The sequence below is a fragment of the Aythya marila genome (assembly GCF_965140915.1).
Source record: "Aythya marila genome assembly, chromosome: 1".
Taxonomy (NCBI): Eukaryota; Metazoa; Chordata; class Aves; order Anseriformes; family Anatidae; genus Aythya; species Aythya marila.
The window spans coordinates 192447632-192465588 of record NC_139042.1 but is presented as its reverse complement, the minus strand read 5'-3'; the positions used below and the strand labels follow the sequence as shown (position 1 = coordinate 192465588).

The window sequence follows — 17957 nt, the reverse complement described above, 5'->3', positions numbered from 1 at the left end:
AAAACAAAATCCCCAGCAATTTACTCGGTAAGTTGGGCAGAGTAAAGGTTTTGCAAATATCATGTTTGCTTGCACAAAACTGTTGTTTCTACTAATGTTTCAAGTGTCTATAAACCTCAAGATTAGAACTCTCCTGTATTTCTCTTTCCCTCACACAGGGCAGAGTCCTTTTAAGGAGAATAACCCTACATTAATGAAAAAATAATGAATTTTTTGGCAGATTAGATTTTATTTTTACTTTTGGTTATCATCTGTAAAAAATGTGTTACTTACCACACCTGACCTATAGAATTGTTTTATAAATGAACAGCTGTTTTTGAAATACTTCAGTCTTTCCTCAGAGCAATTTTAGGTAGGAATGCCTTCAAAAACAGAAACGATTTCTGAACACTCAGGTCCACTGCGCACAAATTGATGAAGATTGTGACCGGAAGACATTGATCCATTAGACAGATGTAGATATCAACTACAGATTCTTATCTTATTTGGAGGATGAACAAAGATTCCAGACTTCCTATGCTTTAATTTCCAACTGTTTAAAAAACTATTTGCTAGATTAAATAAGCATTTCTCTATTTTTATATCTACATATAAATGCCAAAAATTGAATACCATATCCAACAATTTCCAGTTGCTCACTGGTACTACAAGTGTCAGCAACCAGAAACTCTCTGGTTATGCTAAAACCTGAAAGCAGATGATGAGACAAAGACAAGTTACTCTGCAAGTTGCAGAATATAGGTGGGGAAGAGAATACGCTTGGATCTCATTGTGTAAATTAGCATGTTATAGAAGTAAATACCTTTCTGGGAAAGAAAAAAAAAAAAAAAAACACACACCCACAAGATCATACAAAGTTCCCAAGTGTCAAAGAGCAGAGCAGAATGACAGGTCTAATGAGCTTCTGGCAGATTCATATTCTGCAACCATTTTTCTGTACAGATTCCATGGTTCTCAAGTAAAGCCTTTACAAGCCACCAGTTTGTATTAAAAGCATGAGCTCAAATAGTGAAATAAAACTAATGTATGCATTTAGTTTACTAGTTTCCTACTAGGAAAAAAATCATCCCAGTGCAGTGAAGATCATGTGTTAAAGCCTCTTCGCTTAAGACTTCTAAGCTACATGACACATGCATATGCAGCATTTACAAACGTGGTATTTATGGCAATAGATCCTGCAACATATTAGATTAATTTAGAAAAAATATATATATTAAAAGGCCAAAAAGACTTGATTGCTAAAGTTACTCAGAACTGATTATCAAGATACTTTTTCCTATTAAGTAGTTATTGCAGGGGACTATCAGTCAAATCTTCTCCCTGGAGCTCCATCTGCTGACATAAAAAAAAAAAAAAAAAGCGCTGCCACATTACTTCTCAGAAGTAAGATCTGTAGCTACAAAAACCAAAGTGGACAGTGAATGATGTTCCCTGTGCACATGTTAAAAATGCTTCCTCACTCATAATAAATAGCAAGTAAGGTCACTGTTCCTACCTTCCAGGGATTCAATTCCAGTTGCTTGAGCCAACAGGTCTTCATGTCTTGCAACAACCTTTAAAAAAAATTTAAAAAAAAGAGAGAAATGAGAAATCACAATAGAAGAATGCATGGAGATATGCACCTGAGAGGGATATTAAAATATCATAGTCTTCCTACGTTAAGGAGACACAGGAAAAAGCAGCCGCACCTTAAAGATGAAAGGGTTTTCAGAACACGTTTTACTTCACAAAAACAGTAAGCTCAGAATGGGAAGAGGGTCAGTTATTGCAGCATAGCTGACATATTAAGTCAGCAGAGCAATCAATCATGTTTCAACACACCATCACATAAAATAATTATAAATGTAAGCTTACTAATCACACAGTAATTACATATTTTTAATATTTTCATTTCTATTTATGAAAGTTAAAAACTAATTCCTAAAGAATTTACCAATGAGGGGGAGCAGCTTTTCAAACCACACACAAATTTAACATGTACTCTCACGGAAAGGTCAACAGTTTTGTGGTGTCTGTGTGGATTTTACCAAACTGTCTTTGACTATCCAAACTCAAGTGCCTTTCTGAAGATGTGGAGGTGTGTAAGCATAGGTTACATTGCCCAGCTAAAGGTGAGGATTAGGGCCTAGGATACGCTCCAGCACAGGATGAAAGGGTGCAAGACAAATCATTCACTGTCTTCTCACAGTCACCATGCCAAAACACTGAAAAGCTTTTCTGATAGCTGACAGGATTAATTTGAAAGAATTAGGGAGCATTCTTACGAAGAGCAGTGGAACCTCTGTGTATATGGAAACAGAGTGCAGAAACAAAACCAAACCAAACAGTGTACAGCTTCTTCATAGGGGTATTAGGAGTGGGCTTGACTGAGTTAGTTAGGTATCAGACTCACTACTCTTTTTGCTGCAAGTTGTATTTTCAGTTAGTGCTTGCACAGTTAGCTGGGCAATTTCAGAAGCAACAAGACCATAGGACTACTCGGCATTTAATCAGTTTATATCAACCACCCCAGAGCAGCAGGCATGCTTTAAACTTACTTGTAAATGAAGCTCTTTATCCAGCTGACTAATACCTTGGGCAAGTTTTGCTAGTTGCTCAGCTATCACAGCCTGATGGATGGACTGCGAAGTGTAAGCTTTCACATCAAAGTCTTCTTTGAAGAAGTCAGCATAACATTCTGAAAGAGATTTAGATGTTATCTCTGTGCTTCAAACCAGCAATACTTGTGGACCTACAGCGTACATCTCGCAGCACACAGACCTCTCCTCAGTTTCTCCAGATGTAACAGCATGCGGCCTCGCATAATAAGTGTGACACTGACTTGAGAAGAGACTACAAGCAAGAGAAACATACTCGGAGCTGATGACTGTTTTGTTGTCTGTTTTTGTAAATGGTGAAAAAGAGCACGTGTTCCTTTAATCCCCACTTTTTTCTTGAAAAGGCACTGACCCCTTCCAGCTTTTCCGACGTAACCAGGGACCAGGGTGAGGCCGCTGAGGCTGGACCCAGAACCAGCACACAGCAGCCCCCACTGGGAACGAAAGCAGCCAAACACCCAACTTCACGAAAGCGTACCGCGCCTGATAATGGCGTTAATTTACAATGCTAAATTAAGAAATGATGCCGCAGGGGTGGTTTTTAACGAAGCGAGACTTTGCACGGAAGGTTCCCCGGTGGTATTACCAAGAGGAGCAGGGGAACACGGGCAAGGCACCGGCCAAGCAGGGACAGGGAGCAGGAGCAGGAAGAGGCACAGGGGCAGGAACAGGGCTAAGAACAGGGGGCAGAAGCCGGTCTCTGCCATGCAGGCAGCACCCCACGCACCGAGCAGCCCCACTTTTCCCTCCTCTTTCCCCTCCCGATCCCCGACCCGGACCCCTGAGGCAACAACAGCGGGGGTCCCGGGGACGCAACGCGGCGCCTCCGTCCCCACAGCCCCGTCCCCCCCGGGCCGCGCTCACCGTCGGCCAGCAGCTCGGCCAGGGCCGGGGCGGGGAGCGGGGCCGCTCCGGCCGCCTCCTCCTCCTCCATGCTGGCAGGTGCCGGCGGCCCCGCGTCACTCCCGGGCGGCGGCGCAGGGCGATGATGGCGAAGGAGAGCGACGGGAGAGGAGCGGAGCCGAGCGGAGCGGAGCGGGGCCGTCCCACCGGCAGCTGCCGGCGTGTGGGGAACGGAGCCGGGCTCAGCCGAGCCGAGCCGAGCCGGGCTGGGCTGGGCAGCCCCTCGGAGCCGCCCCCGCCCCGCGGACCCCGGCCCCGGGGTTTTGTTTTTTTTTCCAGATGCCGGACGGGTTGGTGGTGATAGATGAGTGGGGACGGAGAGGGAATTAAAGGATGCCCGGGGAAGGAGCCCGGGGAGTTGTTTCGGGCTGGGCGCCTTGTAAAGATCTGTGCCCCGATGGTGCGCTACTCGAAGTAAGTGACTGGCCTGGCAGCTGCCCGCACAGCGTGTCTGCGCTCAGGAAGCTGCTCCTGACTGTAAAAACAGGGAGGGTTTCCCCACAAGTCCTGTGAGGAGCGGCTGAGGGCACTGGGGGTGTTTGGTCTGGAGCAGAGGAGGCTCAGGGCAGACCTTATTGCTCTCTGCAGGCACCTGAAGGGAAGGTGTGGGGAGCTGGGGGTCGGCCTCTTCTCACAGATAACCAGAGACAGGACCAGAGGGAATGGCCTCGAGTTGTGCCAGGGGAGGTTCAGGCTGGCAATGAGGAGCCATTTCTGCTCAGAAAGAGCAGTCAGGCACTGGGACGGGTTGCCCAGGGAGGTGGTGGGGTCACCGTCCCTGGGGGTGTTCAAGGAGGGGTTGGACGTGGTGCTTGGGGACATGGGTTAGTGGTGGCATTGGTGGCAGGGGGTGGTTGGACCAGGTGATCTCGGAGGGCTTCTCCAACCCTACTGATTCCATGATTCTCCTGCGACTGTTTACGGTTGCGATAGACATGGGACATGTTTGTCTTACAGTTTTACACCCCCATGGCATTGCATGTAAGGACAGCAATTTACAGTAGCTAATCAGAGAAATGTCATTACAATTTGTCGTTAATTTTAATGTGTCCGCAGGTTGGCTTTCAGAACCTTGGTTAGAAAATACAGCTGCGACTTGTGTTATACACCAATGATAGTGGCAGCTGATTTTGTGAGATCCGCAAAAGCAAGAGACAGCGAATTCACAACAAATAAAGGTATTCTTTTCTAATAAGTCATTACCTTTTCAGAATACGTTATCTAGTGATAAACCAAACTGGCCAAGCAAATGAAGTCTATCTCGCAGGTTGACATCTATAATAATTTAAGGATACTATATATGAATTATTTAGAATTTTTCTGTGGTTTTACAATCAGAGTAAGTGCATTCCAGTGATAGTGTTTCAAATGAAATAATAGAAAACCTCGTCTTCACCTGAAAAGCAGGGCCTACAAACTGATTTAAGTGTGTGGTGGGTTGACCCTTGCCAGCATCTATGCATGCACACAGGTGCTAGCTCATTCCACACCTCCTTTCCTCCTCCACCTCCCCACCAAGGCACAGGGAGAGAATAGGAAAAACATGCAAGAAAAACTTGGGAGTAAAGATGAAAACAGTTTAGTAAGTGAAGGAGGAAAACAGGTGATGCAAAGCAGTCCTGCCCCACTTCACGCTAGCAGACCAATGCCCAGCAAGTCTCCAGGCAGTGGCTACAATGGAACACAATTTCCACCCTCTCCAAAAGTTTTCTTCTTCCCTTACCACTCCAGTTTTATTACTGATCATGACATTACATGGTGTACAATATTCCTTTGGCCAGTTCAGGTCATCTGTCCTAGCTATGTCCACTCCAAATTTCTTTCCTACGCCAACCTATTTGCTGTGGGGGCAGACAGTGGTAAAGAGAGAGTTCCAATACTGCTCTCTTTAGCAAAAGCTAAAACTTTGGTTCATTACCAGCACTGGTTTTGCTACAAAATCCAAAACACAGCACCATACAGGGTGCTATGAAGAAAGTTAACCCCATCACAGCTAGAGCCAGTACAAGATAGTAGTGAGATTCTTCTGCCAGCAACTGCTGTTTCTTGTATATATCAGAGATGTGCAATTAGCGTATTGCTAGAAAAGGTTTTCTGGTCTCTAGCAAAAATAAGAGCAGAAAAATGAATAAACCAGTGAAATTGGGATTGATGAGGGAAGCAGAGTTTAAATTAGTTGGAGTGAAAAACTAATAATATCAAGATGTTGGGTTATCAAGAGAATGATGCAAGAAGAGGCCAGGAAGTTGAAGCATAGCTGGGCTTGATGGGGAGAAGCAAGGTTTCAGACATGGTATAGAAACATAACCAGAACAGATTAAAAGTAAATAAAAGAGGAGTATAAGCTGTTGTTCAGAGTCCTGGCTGTAAAGGAAAAGAGAAATGTGAAATATTTGGGAAGAGGTAACAATATTAATACAGATCTGCTGGCATGAAGTGGCTGTACTAGAAGAGTGTAACAAGGAACAAATATAGGCTATAAGTGGAGGAATGGAGAGAGCACTGTTAATGTGCTAAGACTGGTCTGTAAGATCTACAGTGTGATGATTTCATCCATTCATACTGCTGAGTTGGTGGTTTTGTAAGTATATATATAATAGCAGTGGAAGTAAATTTCATGATTTTATCACTGACCATTTACTACAGTACAGTATTCAAATGCAGCAAGTCAGCTGTAGAGAAAAGTCACATGGGGAAGCACAGGTAGACTCTTACTAGTAGAGTTCAACTTGAAAGAAAGCTTGGATAATTTTTTTGTGTGTGTAAAAATAGATTAATAAGAACGTAATTGACACTATATATGGCTCAAAGGTCTACAGGCCGAGGTCCTCCTGCATTTACTTAAGCTTTAGATCTTCACAGTGTCCCGTGGCATTGAAGTTCGACAGGTTAGCTTTGTAGTGCCTTTTGGGGTGTAAGGGGATGGGGAGAGAGAGGAATTTCTCCTTTGTGCTGTAATGTTGTTGCCTGTTAACAGAGGTTACAGAATGAAGTGTTCTAATGTTATAAAGAATATATTTTCCCTACTCACCTCTTTCCTGTTTGCCTTAGTTTTATAAGTCTCCAAAACCATTCTGCCTCTGACATCTTTGCCAATATTACAGTATTTACATCATCGTTTATGCTTTTAACCTGTTGCTTCACAACAGGTTGTGAAATTTTACTGTGGTTATGTTTAACTTCCTGGCTGTTTGTTTGGGGATTTGTCTTCTAATTAGCAGGGTAGGTTCAGAGCCTACAGTTACAATTTCTGGTTTTCATTTGATTTGTCACTGACATTTCTTTGTTGTGTATTTCTAAAATAGAGGTTTATCATCCCTATGCTGCTACTAAAAGATTAACTATGGCTAGTATTATTACTTAATAGTCCACCAAAAAAAACTAGGAGCATGAGATTATGGATGGAAGTGGTACTTAGGGACGTGTTTTAGTGGGTGACATTGGTGGTAGGAGGACAGCTAGACTAGGTGATCTTGTAGGGCTTTTCCAACTTTAATGATTCTGTGATTATTCCAGTATATTAGCTGTAACAGTGTAAATCTCTTCAGCTAGAGGATTGTGTAAATGAACACTTTTGAAAATATGCAAGGGATTTTGGGGAGCTTGCTGGAGTTTTAGGTAACCTAGAGAAGTGTCTCAAATGGATTGAGAGGGTACTGCTGACCTCTCTGACTGAAGCTCAGCTACTTAAAGAACTCTGTATTTCCCACTGAGATGGGAAAACCTTCAGAAGCACTTGTGGTCTTATCAGTACCAGAAGTACACGTGCCTTGTGCATTTGTTGGATTTTCTCTTTGGATTAATGCTCAAATACTTGTGTTACCCCATTCCCCCTCCCCCATAACTGCAGCAGTAGTGTATATGAAAAGGGAGCACTAATACTGAAATATTTTTAGATGCCTTTAATGTATTGCAGTAGCTGTAAAAGAGGAGAGCCTGTTCCAAATGACCAGCTGGCACTCTGCAGGGGCTTAGTAAATCACGGATAGTTCACCAGACCCGAGCTGAGGAGCACTGGCACTTTGGTTTCCCACTTGAGACAAAGCTGCAAAAGCTGCTTCTGCCTGTGTGTTCTCATTCCAGCTCTGCAAACTGCCTTGTGAACAAAACCCAGCCAGGTCTGCGCAGAAGAGGACAAATGGCCTGGGATAAGGAAGGGGAAAGTTAGCGGGTTGCTTAGGGAACTAATCCTTCAGAAAGGAGCTGAACACATTTTATGCCTGCCAAGACAGACAGCGATGTCAGCACAGCAAAGGGACAGCACGCAGACAAGAAGGGGCAGGCTAGGAGGGGAAGCAGGAAGGCTACTGAAAAATAGAGAATACTCTAAAGCTAAACTTACTGTTCTGCTTCATTTGCTTAATAATAGAATTATTATATGGAATCGTAGAATCATTCAGGTTGGAAAACACCTCCAAGATCATCTAGTCCAACCTTTAACCTTGTACTGAAGTCCACCACTAAACCATGCTAAGTTCTACATCTACACGTTTCTTGAAGACCTCCAGGGATGGTGACTTAACCACTTCCCTGGGCAGCCTGTTCCAATGCCACACAACCCTCTCAGTGAAGAAATTTCTCCTAATATCCAACCTAAACCTCCCCTGGTGCAACTTAAAGCCATTTTCTCTTCTCTTATCACTTGGTGCTTGGAAGAAGAACCCAATCCCCACCTTGCGGTAGCCTCTCTTAAGGTAATTGTACAGCATGAAGAGGTCTCCCTTTAGTCTCTTTTCCTCCAGGCTAAACAACCCCAGCTCTCTCAGCTGCTCCTCAAAGACCCCTCACCAGCTTCGTTGCCTTTCTCTGGAGAGAGCACCTCAATGTCCTTCTTGTAGTGAGAGGCAATAAGCTGTAGTGATATGGACTGCTTCTGTATGACTTCTGTTTTCCCCTTTATAATTACCCGTCAAAATCTTTATGTTGAACAAACTGAGGCTAGATCCAGTAAAGAACTAAAATATCTATTATTAAGTGGTATTTTGGCCCCAGGTGCTTAGCTTCATGTCTCATCTTAAGGAAATTTAAGCATCTGACCAATTTTGGTCAGAAAAAAAGAGTATGTAGAGTAATCAGCTGTCTAGGACACAGTTGTTTATCTGAATTCCCACCTCACTTGATAGACATATATTTAGTAACCACTAAGGTTACTAAATAGAGGTTAACTACCTCTATCCATATGTGATCCAGGGCTCACAGAACCCCAAAATGGTTGGCAGGGCCCTCTGGAGGCCAGCTGCTCCAACCCCATGCTCAAGCAGGAACACCTAGAGCAGGCTGCCCAGGCCCATGTCCAGGCAGCTTCTGAAGGTCTCCAAAGAGAGAATCTCCACAGCTTCTCCAAGCAACATTTGTCAGTGCTCAGTCACCCATACAGTATTCAAAAAAATAAATAAATTCATACCTTCAGGAAAATGTTCAGGCAGCACCTCCTGTGTATCGGTTTGTGCCCATTGTTTCTTGTCCTGTCCCTTTTTACCACTGAAAAGAGCCTGGCTCCATCTTCTTTGTACCCTCCCTTCAGTTATTTATGCATGCTGATAAGATTTCGCCTGAGCTTTGTCTTTTCCAGACTGAACAGCCCTAAGTCTATCAGCCTCTCGTCAGAGATGCTCCAGCCCCTTTATCATCTCAGTGCTATTTTTCCTTTGTCAGGGTTATCCTGCCTTCAAAAAAAGCTGCCCTTCTAAAAAAGCGTTGGGAGTGAAGAAGATTGTTGAGTCTTTTTTAAAATAATATAATAATGATATATGGATTAGAGTACACAGATAGAAGCAGGCTTCCTTTTTCCTAGGTCTCCCTCAGCCAAGAAGTCAAAACTACGTGTCCCACGTATGCAAAGAGCACTTCAGTAGCCAAAAAATAATCTAGGGGAGAAGATATTTCCTACTCCTCCTGCCAGAACCGGGTTATATAGCAATGACGAACACCAGACTACTTTGATCAGTCGGAGGGGGAACTGGCACAAGAGAGCACAGCTGTTTGTAGTCTGTTCATCTAGTGACTATTGGGTTTATGGATTTCGTACTAAACAGTCACTTGTTTTATACCCAGGACTTGTCACGGTCCTGGGAACAGAGACTGGAAGCCACCTCATTAGTATACTCAGTTTTCTGGTTCTTTGACATCTTTTACTGAGTCTGTATGTTTTTTGGACTATCAGTGTGATCTGTGCCTTACATCTGTGTCCCACTTCAGGAAGCTTCATTTTTTCTTCCTAGAGTTTGCTTTCAGTCTGCTTTATATCTTACTCCTGTAAGACATCGCTTCTTCATTTGTTATTACTTTTACAAGAGTTGTTGTTTTATGGTCTGAAGAATAGCTGAAAAAATGCTGAAATGGATTGAGAGAGCGTATCTGGTTCTGCATGCATTGTTCAGAGTTCAGTATAGCAACAGCGGGGATCAGTTGAAAAATTACATGACAGTGTAACGTGACCTATAAGATTTTATTTTAATAACAGAGGTGTAATGGGGAAAATAATAAACAAGTTAGAGAACGGATAGATTATTAATGTTGGAGATGAAGTGGCAGTAATTATGTCTTTATTCATTTTGCTTTTAATGTTTAGCTGTTTTCAGTCTAAGAACATCCAAGAACGATACACAGTCTGACAGAACAACAGTTGAAATTATTCTCCCATTATTACTTTCTGAATAAGCTGAATTAATAATGCTGCTTTTAAACAGATTATTGGTTTTGACAAGAAATTATCAATTGTAAACAAACATGTATTTCTTAGAATTTTAAGAAAGTTAAACACTAACATTTAAATAATAAAACATTCAAAATTCAGATTTGATTTTTCCTTTTCTTTTTTTTTTTTTTTTTTAATCTCTAAATATCTTTCCATTGGAGTAGGTGATAATCCATTGATCGTTCAATTTGCTGCTAAAGAGGCGCAGGTTTTATGTGATGCTGCCCGTATCGTCTGTCCTTTCGCAGATGGAATAGACTTAAACTGTGGCTGTCCTCAGAGGTAAAGTTATGGGGGGAAAAAGAGGGTAAATATGGTGAAATAATTTGAGAAATAAAGGATGCTTGAAAATAGACTTGGAGATTGAAACAGCTTTTTGACCTGTCAGTTAGAAATGTGTGTGGCTAAATAATTGTTCTGAATGTTCTGAGATGCCAGTCGCCGTGGTGAGACTGGGAAAACCAGGAGTTTCCCAACTTCAACTTTTTTCATTTCTGACACATTGAGTGTTGGCTTAGAAGTCAAGTGTCCGTGACTATATAACAGCTGTTAAATAGGCATTACTAATGCCACCCTGCAGCATTTGACCTCCCTGAAAAAGAGCTTTGCTGCAAATAATTTGCAGAGTGTTTTGAGAAACAATGAGGCAGTTCCCAAAATACCAAGGCAAGTCCCTGACGTCTCAGACTTCAGCAATTGAAGGATAGTCTCTAAAATATAATTACATGTATTATATTATTCAGGAAGTGCTGAACAAAATTCCCTCCATCTTTCATTAGGTTTATAAATGCAGTGAAGTAGTGATCTACTTCTCACTTAAATTGATAAAGATTTTGTCTTGGCAATGAAACAGAGTAGTAATGCACAAATAAAGATTCTCACTAACAGGTTCAGTTGAGAACCATTTATTACATGCTTGTCAGGCAGTCTTTTTGTAATTAAAACCCTAAAAAATAAATGTAAGAAAGCAAAGACAATGTAATGGTCCAAATACTTAATTTGTCTATTCTAATTAGGTTGTCTTGGCTTAAAATTACAGTATTTGAGAAAACACTTCAGAGATCTGAGACCTCCAAATGGAAGTGTATTTCTTTCTAAGCTAATTGCAACTAAGTATGCCAAACTTTAACTTCTTTTTAGGACAAAAATTTATGCTTGCATTTGAATCCTTTATTTCATGTGCATGCTGGTTTCAATATAGTAAAACTGCATACACTTGATCTGCCTGTATAAGAAAAATCAGTTTAAAGAAAAAAAAAGCTAAAAAAAATGCTGCTGTTCAGTGAAAGCAAAGGTTATCCAATCAAAAATAATTGGTTTTCACTTGAGGAAAAAGACGTTATTGCAATCAGGCTCTAATTCCACTCAAGAAAATCTTCCTTTTCAGTCCCAAGTCATTCTGTGTTCTGAAGAAATCCATGACCTGATGGAAGGGGAAACATCAAACTATTTCTATTATGTATTATCTAAACTGTTGTTAATTAAATATTAATTTATCTTCCTTGCAAGCCCATTTTGTGGATAGAAAATAGAACTGGAAGAGATTAGTTACTTGTCCAAAATGCTGTTAGCAACACACAGACTGAACCAGGATCTGAAAGCTGGTGTCACAGTGCAGATGCGTCATCAAACTACAGCCATGACTATCTCTGTTTACTTAGCCACACATTCTAAAAGCTATAAAGAAAGAAACTGATGTATTTGACTGAAATTGATCTGCATTTTTCAAATGTAGAATACAAATGTTATTTTTCTTTTAAAGATGGGCAATGGCGGAAGGTTATGGTGCTTGCTTGATAAATAAACCAGAGCTAGTTCGAGATATGGTGAGACATGTGCGGAATCAGATCGACAATCCTGGATTTTCAGTATCTATTAAAATAAGGTATGTCTGATGTAAGTACTATTTGTGGTACCCGGGGAAATCCTTTTAATGCTTTTCTAAAGATAAGGGAATATGTTAGGGCATACGCACCAGCACAGCCTTTGACTACTGACACAGATATCAGAGTGGCTGCCAGAATTTTCCTGCAATCCAGAATAAGCTAAAGTACAAGTTAAATGGTTTTGGATTCCATAAAAGAAAAGCAATGCTGGTCTATAATTGTGAGGACTGTGTGAGCTGTTACGGGCCAGAGCCACAACTGTAGTTGCTATAAAAGGCAAGATAACAAAGCTGGGAACTGGTCCCCACAGCTGCTGTAAGGACACATTCTGTTTCCCTTCATCACTTTCTAAACCTGTATAAACTGTTGATCCACTTCATCCACTACTTATCCTCACGTCTCCTGTAGCTTTTGCATATTTGTTGGTTAAGTTTCAATTCGGTTTATAATCCCCTAGGAAAGGAGAATTATTATAAATCAGATTTTTTTTCACAAACTTATGCAAAATAATTAAATTATTTTAGAATCTTTTGTGCACCCTTGCCTTAATCTCAATGAAATTCACCATGCATACTTCAAAGATGTGATATAGCTGGGAAATGCTAAGTTATGTAGTGATTTCAGCATTAAATGCTTATATCTTTATTAAACAAAATGTTTTTACCTTCCAACAGTAATGTTTTCTTTATTTATACTAACCTCTGGTAACTCTTCCTTATGGATGAGGGGTTTTATACAGTTCAGGTAACTTAATAGCTAGTGGTTTTATTCCTTGTAATTTTAGGATACATGAAGACTTAAAAAGAACTGTTGACCTGTGTCAAAAAGCTGAAGCAACTGGAGTCTCATGGATTACAGTACATGGGAGAAATGTAGAAGAAAGACATCAGCCTGTACATTATGATGCAATTAAAGTAATTAAAGAAAGCGTGTCTATACCTATTGTGGCTAATGGAGACATTAAAACTTTAAAAGATGCTGAAAATGTTCATCACCTGACAGGAGCAGATGGTAAGATGAAATGCATGCTATTTTCTAAGTAAACTTACAAATTAAATTTCTAAGTATCTATTTTGGCTGTAATTAGGACCTAGCTTCAGTGCTTTTCACTCTTTGAGGAGATAAATGGAAGATGATGTTTTAGATGCCTTATAAACTAATAAACAGAATCGCTGTTAATCGTCAAAGCATCAGAGCATAGTTATTCAAAGCCACAAATAGATTTTGGAGGTAAGCTACAAAAACTCTTTGCTTAATTATGCCATGTCATCACTGGTAGTGGAGTTCAGGAGGGACCTTCAGACATCCATTCTATCTCTTTATGGAGCTGATCATCTTTTCACAGAACAGTAAACATGGAAACTGCTACTTCCTGCACACAGCAACTGATTTTACCTTGCCTTACCCTTCAGTAGTAAAATTCTGGGGTAAAGGATTGCCCTGCACTTACTTGGTCCCAACGGATTCCTGCAGCTGTCTGTGGTTCCAAGCCAACATGCAAGTTCAGTATATACCTCGAAGAAGGGATCTGAATTTACACACTTTGAGTCATATATCCAGAGTGTAACAGGACAGAGAACAGTAGCTAGTGTCATAAGGAATCACAGACTCAGAATAATTATGCTTCTCCAGCCTCTTGTCCCCCAGTCTGTACATATAGCCAGAGTTGCCCCTTTCCAGGTGCAGAATCTGGCACTTGTTAAACTTCATATTGTTAAGATCTCTCTACCCTTAATGGAGTCAACCACTTCTCCCAATTTAGTGTCATAATTTAGGAGGAGCTCAAGTGGAAGGTTTCATTTGATATCATTTGTATTTAGAAGTAACAACAAAAACTAGTTGCACCAAACTGCCATGCTGCTACAGTGGCTTTCCCCACAAATACAAAGCAGGATGAAAACATATAACAAAAGAATGTTCTCGTAGCCCATCTGACTTTCTTGAATAACAAAAATATAAAATATCAAACTATAGATCAAAACATAATGTAGATACTAATACAAACTAGAAACTTTGTGGATTTTTTTCTGTCTCATAGAGTCCTGGAAACATTTTCTTTTTTGATCATCCTATTTTGTGAGAAGAGACTAAGTGTGATAGATTATATGCTGACAGTGCAGAAAAACAATCCCTTTAGTGCAGAAATATTGCAGTAGAACTTGGCTGGATTTATCTAACAATTTGGGAATATAGTTGCAAATACACTGGCTTATTCAGAAAGCAAAGATTTACTGCAGACCAAGAACCCTGAGATCTCTATAACTGAGCAAGTGAGCTGTTAATGGAAGAATGATTCTAGGTCAGCTGAGTTGCACTACAAATAACAAGCATTTTACTACTCTTGTGTCTTTCCATCATAATTTTGTGTTAAGAAGATGGGCTTATATGTGTGTAATGAATAAAAACAAAATACTTTTTAATGCTTTTTAAAAAGTAGGGAAGAAAGGTTTCTGTGTGCTGTGTTTTGCTTCAGAATTTCTGTAAGCATATGTCAGGTGATGTAGGTACTGTGGGGCTTGGGTTGTTAAACTGGTTGCTTTGGTTTAAATATATAATACTCATCCCTGTTGTTCTCCCAGTAGTTGTCCTAATGTTTGCTATAAAATTGGTGCTATAAAAAAAATGTTAAGTTTAACTGTAATGTAACTAGTTTAATTTGCAATTTCAAGGTGTAATGGTGGCTCGGGGACTCTTGGCGAATCCGGCAATGTTTGCAGGATATGAAGAAACACCTTTGAAGTGCATCCAGGACTGGGTTAACATTGCTCTTGAGCATGGAACTCCTTTTACGTGTTTCCACCACCACTTAATGTACATGATGGAACGGATAACTTCAAAACAAGAAAAAAAAGTTTTTAATGTTTTATCAAGTACCTCAGCAGTTCTAGATTATCTGAATGATCATTATGGCGTGTGCTAACTGGAAGTATTTTAGTTGTATGTAAACTTGTATTTTGCAATTGCTGATATATTCTTACAGTTTTACTTGGGCTTTTCCTTATTAGCCAAATTCATAACCATGTAAATATTTTTCAATACAGTTTAACATGATCAGGCTGATAATTTATATTTTTAGTATTTTTATATCATATTTCACTCCATATTCCACAAATGCATAATTCTATTTACAAAACATTACTGTACAGAAAATTGACTATTGTAAGACTCCAGTAATTTAATTTTTCACCAGACAATTGCTTGCAGCAATATGTTAGCAAACCTAAGGCTTTTTTAAAGTGAAACTTCTTAAAATCAGGACTGCTCATAAGTAATACCAAGATTTTCAGACCAAAAGAATCCAAAGGGAGCAATTACAGAAATATTTGCTTTAACTGACATAAGATGTGCTTTTAACTTTGAGTAGACTTTTCAAGCTAAAAGACTGTGAGACCTTGAAGCCCAATGTAGTACCCTCCCAGATTAGATGTTCCTTTTGCAATCTAAAACTTTCCAAACTTATTTATAACTCTGAAAAATTCCATACTTTGATGCAGGGAAAGAAACCTGCAATGCATATAAAATGACAGAAAGAAGGAAAGAATAAAATGAAGAGATAACTTAAACTAAGTACTGACCTAGCTGAATCTAGAATACAAGACCTGAAAGTTCAATGTAACCAAATACGGTATTGGTTATCTACTATATAGTAATCATATAAAAGATTAAAGCAATCATCTACTAAAACAGAACTTTATAGGTCAAAGAAAAGCTGACAGATTCTCCCAGTGGGGCTCCTACATCCTTTCTGCCTGCAGGCATGTTGCTTATCAAAGCATGACGACCACTTGGCTTTGGATCTTTGTATAGGAGAAGAACAGTGAAAATTAGAACAAGATAATAACATTGCACACCAGCTGCATTTGTTCTGCAGAGGAAATTTCACAAATCTGTGCAGTACAATTATTTGTAATCAGATAATTTGTTTCCTTTCTGTGTTTACACTGAAAGTCATACAAAAATTTTCTTCATTTTATTACTCAAGTACTTCCATGAATATACAAGTGAATAGTTCTGAATTTTCTTAATAAATTACTTGTTTTCATATACAATAGTAATTTGTTTATTGCACTGTAAACTATGACAACATGGCAGAGAGTGTGTGTTGCTTTTGATGCCATTTCCCAAATCCTTTGTATCTATCTATGATATCTATCTATAGATATCTATCTATGTTCTCACATATTTTTTATGCAGTGGCATAAAGGTCTGGTTCATTTTTCATAGAGAATATGCACTGAATTAGGTATACAACATTTGAAAGGCATGACATGAGTCATCAAGTCTAGTCCACTGTTCAGTGAACAGCAAAGTTATGTAGCTCTTCTGATACAGTCATCCTACTGATGTGTTAGCACATGAAAAACTACAGACATGCTTTGCAGTCCTAGGGTAATTGAGACAATCTCTTTCAACCTTTCTTGGCATGTTAGGTTCTGCATTCCTTCAGACAACTACTTTCTTCATTCTTCTGGCTTGTTAAGTTCTCATGGCAGTGAGATGAGCAGAATTACATACAGTATTCCAGGTGACATGCCAGTGGTGTCTTCTACAATGGCATTAATACTTCACTTTCTAATGCCTTGCTTTTCTTTAACTAATGTATCTCTGAGCCTTCACATGTAATTTATGAGGTCCCAACTTTACAGCAGATCTTACTACCAACTGCATGACATTGTATTTTGTACTGCTGAATTTCCAGTCTCATGTTCATCCTACTATACATGTAATGTCATTCTCAGTTCTGAAATTGTCTCATGCCTTCTGCGTCAAGATTAAAAAGTAAAGCTACATAACTGACTTGTATAGGAAAGGGATTCTTAAAAGTATTAATCAAGTCTTGTGTTAGCCCTTATTTAATATTTTTATGATTTGGCAAACAAATTACCATTTGCTGTGAAATGCCCTGTTAGCCACAAGGAGCAAAGTTATTTAGTATAATCAAATAACACAAATGCAAGACTTATTAGTGGGGAAATGGAATATTAGAAGACTTGAAATACCTTTGACCTATTTAGGAACTGAATACATGATGATTTTGAAGACAGCAGTTGTTGTGCCTGTGTGATATCAATCATAGAGACTTCTGCCTGAAGTACAGTTAATATACTTAGTAATTAAGGAGTGCTTGATCTGGCCAATTATGCATCATAATAGTTGATGGAAGTTTATCGTCCCTTTTTGTAGGTGAAATGAATGGTTGATAGTTGATTTGTATGCCTCCTTCCTCCTACCGATTTTATCTGCATCTGAACACATTTCACTGTGTTGACAGGGAATAAACTGCAAAATTTGAGTCTTAAAGCCATATTTCAAACAGCCTATACTGTTTATATATACATAAATTGCTAAAGATACCCCTGTGGCAGTTAGTTATTTACATTCCAGTTTTGTTTTAGCGTGTTTTTTATTTCTTATTATAAGCTTTTTGAATATGAGAAAACTATGAGTTTAAAGTCCTCAGGTGTATTCCTTCCCTGCCTATGTTATTTGTAACAAAATCAGGTACTCAGTTTTCCATTTTCTACCAGCTTTTCAGTTTTCAAAAAGTTACTCTGTTCCTCAGCTACCTTGGATCTCATCCCAGGTTAGTGGGAACACTCAGCAGTTTTAGTCAAAGCACAAACAGCAGTTACCTTTCAGAGATCTTACAGAGCCCCTGAAGTGAAAAAGCAGACTCAGACCTTCTGGCAGGGAGGATGTACAAGTGTATGCAGCTGGGCTACTGGGAGGGCAGCCTACTGTGCTAGTAAGAGGTGAGTAAGCAGCTCAGAAATGGAAACTGCTCTGGAATTAAAGGAGAGAAAGTCTTTAATAACATTTTAACAGCTTCAATAAAGCCTAATGGCTGTAGGCCAATAGCTAAAATGTAATAAC

At 39.8% G+C, this 17957-nt stretch overlaps 2 protein-coding genes across 2 annotated transcripts in view; one reads left to right on the top strand and one right to left on the bottom strand.

The window, feature by feature from the left end:
• Nucleotides 1-3559, bottom strand: part of COG5 (component of oligomeric golgi complex 5) — a 180182-nt gene extending 176623 nt beyond the window's left edge. Inside the window, exons 1-3 of the mRNA XM_082778476.1 lie at nt 3462-3559; nt 2538-2677; nt 1496-1553 (exon numbers count right to left, since the gene is read on the bottom strand). Of these exons, the coding sequence (XP_082634602.1) occupies nt 1496-1553; nt 2538-2677; nt 3462-3531 (268 nt within the window). The 5' untranslated portion in view covers nt 3532-3559. The remainder of the gene's footprint in view (nt 1-1495; nt 1554-2537; nt 2678-3461) is intronic.
• A 224-nt stretch (nt 3560-3783) lies between these two features.
• DUS4L (dihydrouridine synthase 4 like) lies at nt 3784-16317 on the top strand. Its single transcript, XM_082778512.1, has 6 exons — nt 3784-3914; nt 4557-4678; nt 10362-10479; nt 11960-12082; nt 12868-13094; nt 14753-16317. The coding sequence occupies exons 1-6, from the start codon at nt 3805-3807 to the stop codon at nt 15001-15003; spliced, it is 951 nt and encodes a 316-aa protein (XP_082634638.1). The 5' UTR covers nt 3784-3804; the 3' UTR covers nt 15004-16317.
• The last annotated feature ends 1640 nt before the right edge of the window (nt 16318-17957 follow it).

Excerpts from the sequence above, each read along its gene's own strand:
- DUS4L (XM_082778512.1), top strand. The coding sequence starts at position 3,805 with ATGAGTGGGGACGGAGAGGGAATTAAAGGATGCCCGGGGAAGGAGCCC. Across the intron at positions 10,480-11,959 it reads AACTGTGGCTGTCCTCAGAG|ATGGGCAATGGCGGAAGGTT; the intron begins GTAAAGTTATGG and ends TTTCTTTTAAAG. Across the intron at positions 12,083-12,867 it reads TCAGTATCTATTAAAATAAG|GATACATGAAGACTTAAAAA; the intron begins GTATGTCTGATG and ends TTGTAATTTTAG.